General features: G+C 37.7%; 1 protein-coding gene across 1 annotated transcript; it reads left to right on the forward strand.

Annotated features, from left to right (window-relative positions):
- The first annotated feature begins 230 nt into the window (after positions 1 to 230).
- Positions 231 to 6,274, forward strand: msmo1 (methylsterol monooxygenase 1). The gene is made up of 6 exons (XM_067585031.1): positions 231 to 388; positions 2,333 to 2,626; positions 2,939 to 3,087; positions 3,722 to 3,848; positions 4,025 to 4,179; positions 5,397 to 6,274. The coding sequence occupies exons 2-6, from the start codon at positions 2,372 to 2,374 to the stop codon at positions 5,584 to 5,586; spliced, it is 876 nt and encodes a 291-aa protein (XP_067441132.1). The 5' UTR covers positions 231 to 388; positions 2,333 to 2,371; the 3' UTR covers positions 5,587 to 6,274.
- The last annotated feature ends 721 nt before the right edge of the window (positions 6,275 to 6,995 follow it).

Consider the following 6,995-nt stretch of genomic DNA (forward strand, 5'->3'; position numbering starts at 1 on the left):
TCAATTTTATGCTTAAATTTATTCTTCGAAGTCTCCACAACTTTTTCAAAGTTGACATTGGAGTTACAATCTGTTAAATAACAGTACATTTAAGTTTGAAAACAGACATGTGTGACTCAAAGATCTCCGGACAACACACCATCTCTTCCCTCATACAGGCTGTTCAACACCGACACTGTTATGAAAGCCGAGCTCACCTCTGATTGGCTGTTGCTGTAGAAACCCTCAGTCTCACTATCATCACTCCATCCCGCGGACCAATCAGAGAGGCCGCTCGGCCCCCCGACGTCAGTCTCCTCTCCTCCTGACCAATCAGATTTCTCGATATTACTGTACTTCACCCGGCCGGCCGCCTCTCTCTCAGGTAGACGGGACGTACCGCGGAAAGGTGAGTTTAGCGTCGTTGTCGACTGCAAATTTGATATTTAGCTGAGTATTTAGCTGCGATACCAAAACCTAATTTGCTGTTTATGCATTTTAGAAAATAATATAAGCAGAGTGTCGAATAGCGAGCTGTGAAATCTGGTATGAAAAGTATTTAGCCTGTTAGCAAGATTAAACACGCCAGTTGTTAATAAATTATCACTAAATGTGTCTGTTTCATAAGTATTAGTGATGCACCAGCTGTTTAAAAGGTTGTGAAAGTTGCAGGGTGAAAGCTGTCAAAGTATCTTCTGTGGGATTGTAACGAAATATTTGGTCGCTTTAAATGTGTGTCTGCTTGTTACAGTGAAGTATAGAAGTATAGTATAACCAAAAGTCTATTAGCAGTTTTAATATTTATAGTATTATAGGATGTATTGCTGCCTTATGCACAGGTATTATATAACAAAGGTTATGTCACAGTGTAACGTTACCTCCCTACCTGCCCACCTCAATTATTTTGCTGAAAGGTAATATCACATTTAAAAAAAACATATTAATAAATAATTAAAGAATAATTATTAACTTTGAGATGTGATAATAAGTTTTGGTAATGTATATTGTGCAGCAAGACCTTTTGTTTTTTGTTAAGAATTTACATTTTATATTATCACTATTTCACATTTATTGTGAGTTTAGTAGTTATTTTTTATGTATTTTAGTGGTATAATGTCTGTAAGTTCAGCAGAAGTGGAACATAACTAAGAACTTTCACAGTACTAGTACTGTCTGTGCCAGAGTACACATTTGACATACAGTACATGTTAAGTTACTTCTACTCCATTACATTTAAGTGGGACATATTGTACTTTCTACTCCTATTCATTTATTTTTACAGCTTTGATGATTAAAACTTTTTATAAAACACATTATTTTTGGGTGTTACAGATTAAACTACTCATCAGTATTTAGAGCAGTTAAAAGTGGCTCCACCTCAAACAAGTACAGCAATACAATGCTGCTTATCTGTCAATGCATTGATAATAAAAAAACAAATAACACAACACTCTCAAAAGGGGCCTTTCTGTATTTTTTACTTTTGAAACTTTATTTTGTTGTTAACACTTCTTTGAAGTCAAATTTTGAATGCAGGTCTTGTTCTGTACTTGTAACATAGTATTTTTACTCTTTCACTGTAGTTAAGTAAAGGATCTGAGCAGTATGTTGGTACTAGTAGTTATTAGTAGTGTGATCCTGCATGTTTTTAAATGGTATTTATTATTTTAAATGGTATTTAGTTCACTGAGGCAGCAATGCAATTCCCTGCCTAGTCTGCCAGAAAATAGAGCGTGTTGGTTGAGTAGGCGGTCCTTCAATGTGGCCCAGGACACATTGCATTTACATTGCTAAATGAATGTGGTCACATGCGGCCCAGACCACCTCCGAATGTGGTCTGAGTGATCGGATCTCAATCCGTCCTCAATGCGTCTTGGGTGCGTTTACACCTGTATTTAGAGCTGTCCACTTGTGATCGGATAACCGGAGATGGATGTTAATACCAGGTGTAAACAGGGCCTAAATGCTAACTAATATTAAGTAATTGATAATAACACATTTGATAATTTTTAAGTATTAATGATGTTGATTTATGATGAGTAGATATTAAAGTTGCGATATATTAACAGTTGAAAAAGCAGTTAAAAAGGTTGGTTAGGTTGATTTCTGTGAGTTTAAAAACTCTTGTTGTGTGTTTAACTGTAAGGTTCCTGGTTTCTTTAAATTCACCAGTTTCCTGCCAGTTATGTTCTTCTGTAGCCTTGATTTGATGATTTATTTTCTTTTACATCTTCTATATTGTAAATCAATTATTTCCCTCATTTTCCTCTTCTTCCCATTATAAATGTGAAACATGCATGACTGATATAAGTATTTATAATGTACTAAATAACAGGGCATTTGTGTTTTCCAGTCTTCTCTCCAGACCTGCAGTCACCTTACGTCATCCATCATGGAGGTGAACGGCACGGCAGACATCCTGAGCTCTGCCTACCTTGCGGCGGAGTATGTTGATGCCGTGTTGCCAGAAAACCCCTTCCAGCCCTCTCTGAAACACGCCTGGGGCTACATGCTGGACAACTACACCAAGTTTCAGATTGCCACCTGGGGGTCCCTCATCGTCCACGAGTTCATCTACTTCCTCTTCTGCCTGCCTGGTTTCGTCTTCCAGTTCATGCCCTTCATGCAGAAATACAAGATCCAACCGGTATGTTGTCTGTGAAGACTCTCAGTCATCCAGATTGTTATGCAAGGAGGGTTAAATCAAAGGCAACTGGACTTCTTGGTTATAGATACTTGAAGACATGTCACCTCTCATCCAAGGGGCTTCTTCAGTTGATACCACTTGATTCATTAATGCTCCTGGCTGTTGTAATGAAACAGTCATTAAGAAGTCCAAGAATTCCAGCTGCCTTGATTCAACCCTCCTTGGACAACAGGATGGAGATCATTTTATTTTCAAACTCTAACATGAAATTGTTCTAACGAGCCTCCTCCCTCTGTACATGTGTGTGTGCAGGACAAACCAGAGACCTGGGAGAAACAGTGGAGATGTTTCAAGATGCTGCTGTTCAACCATTTCTGCATCCAGCTGCCTTTGATCTGCGGGACTTACTACTTCACTGAATTCTTCAACATCCCTTATGACTGGGACTCCATGCCGCGCTGGTCAGTAAGATGACAATAAAACACACCCAAACTGGTCACAATCAAAGCACCTGACACACAGATTAGAGAAGTTATACAACTGCTACACATGCTTGTTTGCACTTTTCAACAGCAGGGTGTGAATGAAACAGACTCAGTGGGCTTGACATTTTTATAAGGTAGCAAGTTAATTGTTAAATACGTTCCCATGACAACTACAGTTTGATTGAGAAAGTGTGTTTCTACATAGCTTCAAAATTAATAGTAAAACATCAAGCTCTCCTGCACAGATTATTTCTAAACTCTAATTCTGAAAAGGCTTTTCTAAGTGATCCTACACAAGTTTCTCATGTTGCCTTCAGTAATCTGCTTCTGAATAGAAAATACACGCAGAATACATGTAAAACAAACAGAAGAAAGTTTTTGTTTGTATTTCTTTAAGTCATAAGACAGTAATAGGATGCTGTTAAGCCATGTTGTCTACATGAATGCATAAGAATATGGCTGAAATTAATATTACAATATGGGAAATGGAGGTAATATGGCATAAAAGGATCAAAATGATGTTAGCTTAATCTGATTATTTTCTTGAATAATTGATGAATCACTTTGTCTATAAATATATTGTCCCACTTCTCCCCGTGTCCTCCTCCAGGCCGTACCTCCTGGCTCAGTGTTTTGGCTGTGCAGTTGTTGAAGACACCTGGCACTACTTCCTCCATCGCCTGCTTCACCACCGCAGGATCTACAAATACATCCACAAAGTCCACCACGAGTTCACCGTAAGTAAAACACACGTGATGAGAAAAATAAATACAAATTCACCACTTCCTGGTTAATCTCTTGACAGCAGAGTTACTTATTAACCAAACTATGGTCCACACATGTGAAAAAGTGACCACACACACACACACAGACATGCATGTGTCTTCATAACCGTCTCTCTGCTGTCCACCAGTCTCCGTTTGGCATGCAGGCAGAATACGCTCATCCTGCTGAGACGCTCATCCTGGGAGCAGGTTTCTTCATCGGCATCATGATCTTCTGTAACCACGTCTTCTTCCTGTGGGCCTGGGTGGCCTTCCGCCTGCTGGAGACCATTGACGTCCACAGGTAGGACACAGAAACAGCATCCGCGTTTTGTCATGTTGTGTACATGCACACACACACACATTATGACTGAAAAGAGCACAAAATATAAAGTATTAAAACATATTTAAAGCAATGGAGAAACATTGCAACAGTGGCTGGTTGCAATTACAGGGATCACGTTAAGACCCTCAGTAATTTGTGAGGTCAACCACTAGAGGGCCACAGAGGACACTACATGTTACTATTACACAATTTATTATGTGGCACTGAACTCCTTTCTCTTAATAGACCTTAGTAGGCCTATTATTATAAAACATTTAAATATACCTAAATATATACTAGAGATTTATATACACATACTGAAGAAATATTTGTTTTATATTCTGTGTGTCTGTCCTTTTGTTACATTCTTACTTTTAATTAGATTTTCTATTATTTTATTCTATTTTACTTAAACAAAATGTAATTTTATGTATACTTTATTACAGTCTGATCTATTAATTTTCCAGGATTTTTGGCTCTTTTGCACTGTAAAGCACTTTGTAACTTGTTTTTTGAAATTTTAATTTTTTATTATTGCTTATGATATCATGGTTGATAACCTATTGATGCTAGATTTCACAGTCTTGGCTGGTAATTTAAAAATACATCATTAGCTTATCTTGCACCAACAAAACAACAGTGAAAAATAAAAATAGATATAAAACATAAAGGTACAAAGCATAACAATAAACAATACACTAAAAGTAAGGGAAAGGAGAAAGATAGATTTTTAGAAAATGTATTAATAAAAAAACTTGAATATATCCATAATTTTTAAAAATCCCGGCCATATTTTATGTTATTTTCTCCAGTAATCATGTAGCTTCCCTGGCCTGTTTGAAATAATGCAAACACAAGAGTCATACTTTCTTTCATTTTTACATCACAATAGTTTTTTAGCTAATAGTGCAACAATATTTGATACAAGAGGGTGAAGTCAGTAAGTACTAATGTTTGTGGGAACATACTCAGTGCACTTGATGTCTAACATTAAAGAACTAAAATAAAAGCATCATATCCTCACTATCACCATCACAAAAATGACAGTCATTATCATTTGTACACCATCCTAAAAGCTTTTTTTTTTCTGTTTGAAGAATCTTACACCAAAACTTTATTGACACTGATTAGTGTTATCTGAAATGGAACGAATGGCGACAGACTTTAACTCCCCTCTTTTTCTTTTTCCCTCTCAGCGGTTACGACATCCCTCTGAACCCTCTCCACCTGATCCCTTTCTACGCCGGTGCCCGTTTCCACGACTTCCACCACATGAACTTCGTTGGGAACTACGCCTCCACCTTCACCTGGTGGGACAAGCTGCTGAAGACGGACAACCAGTACAACAAGCACATGCAGAAACAGGGAGAAAAGAAGGAGCAGTAAACCACTCGCGCCTCCGTTCATACACACCTGGTTTTGCCAGGAGTAGGGAGGACGCAGTGAGTCGTACGGACACACAGCGAACACACAAACACTGCTGCTTATCCTCTCAGTACACAGTAATACACACACACACACACACTAATGGTTTACTTTAAATGAATCAGCACCACTGTGGTTTGATTCTGAATCAGACTGTGCCTTTCTGCAAAAAAAGAAGTATTGTTTTGTGCTTCTGTCAACAGCTGCTGGCTGAAATAAAACCATCAACATCCTCATTTTGATTTATCGCTTTGCTTGGTCATTGAGTGAAACAAGTATGTATATGTCTTTCTTGTGAAATGCTTGTGTATACCTCTGAATGTCTCAGCACTTTAGAGCTTCCTCTCGAGTTGAACTGAGTCACAATGACACGGTTTCTACTCTGTTAAAGCTGCAGTTCAAATGGGAACTGTCTTAACTCAGTGCCGACTGTTTAAACAAGTCAGGCATGTTTGATGCAAAACCCATGTAAATTTTTTGATAAAAAGGGATTGGCTCATATCGCACTTCTGGGTTGTTTAAGCCTGTTTTGTTTTAAGACTGTAACAATAATCAAATGCTGTTTTGATTTTACAAAAAGAAACCTTGAAAATGTTTTATTTTTCTGTTTTTTTGTCATATTAGAATAAAGATATATGATCAAATTTAAGCAGGAGTTTGGTTTGTTGAGTAGTTGTTTTTTTTTTGACTGAATTTTGTTCCAAAAAAGAAACAGATCATGATATGTGTGCCATTGTGTTAATGAGATATTGTACATTACTGACACATGGTCACATTTCCGCTAAGAAAGGCCTCACTTGCAGTTCAGGCTTGAATATTTCCATTTCAGATTAACATCACAGATCTTAATCTGCTCAGTGGGTGTTTCTCACTGACTTATTCTCCGTTAACTCTGTGGGTTGAAGAGGAAGTGGATAATTTTGTAAGTATATATCCATCTCCTCTCTGCTGCTGCTGCACTGTGGACACACCCCTACAGCTCCATCCAGCACACACACACACACACACACACACACACACGCACACACACACAAACACACACACACACACACACACACACATACAAACACACACACAGCTGCGTCAAGTCAGCCAGCGGCAGCAGCTACCAGACAGGAAGTGAGGCAGTTTTTATTTTACTTTATGAAGGATTAAATCCGACTTATTAAGCACATTCATGTGTGAAAAATAGTCAGATGCTTTGTGTAATATATTAATAAATAAATTGACTGATTTATTATCCATCAGCTATTTTTTTTTTTGCCCAACAAGAGTTTATTTTTCATGAGGTGAATTTATTTCTGTGCTCTGTAATTTGGTGTTCAAAGAATCAAATATAGCTATTGAAAAATAAAAACTGGTGTTTATAG

Source organism: Thunnus thynnus, chromosome 3 (assembly GCF_963924715.1).
Source record: "Thunnus thynnus chromosome 3, fThuThy2.1, whole genome shotgun sequence".
NCBI classification, from domain to species: Eukaryota; Metazoa; Chordata; class Actinopteri; order Scombriformes; family Scombridae; genus Thunnus; species Thunnus thynnus.

Excerpts from the sequence above, each read along its gene's own strand:
- msmo1 (XM_067585031.1), top strand. The coding sequence starts at position 2,372 with ATGGAGGTGAACGGCACGGCAGACATCCTGAGCTCTGCCTACCTTGCG. Across the intron at positions 2,627-2,938 it reads AGAAATACAAGATCCAACCG|GACAAACCAGAGACCTGGGA; the intron begins GTATGTTGTCTG and ends GTGTGTGTGCAG. Across the intron at positions 3,849-4,024 it reads AAGTCCACCACGAGTTCACC|TCTCCGTTTGGCATGCAGGC; the intron begins GTAAGTAAAACA and ends GCTGTCCACCAG.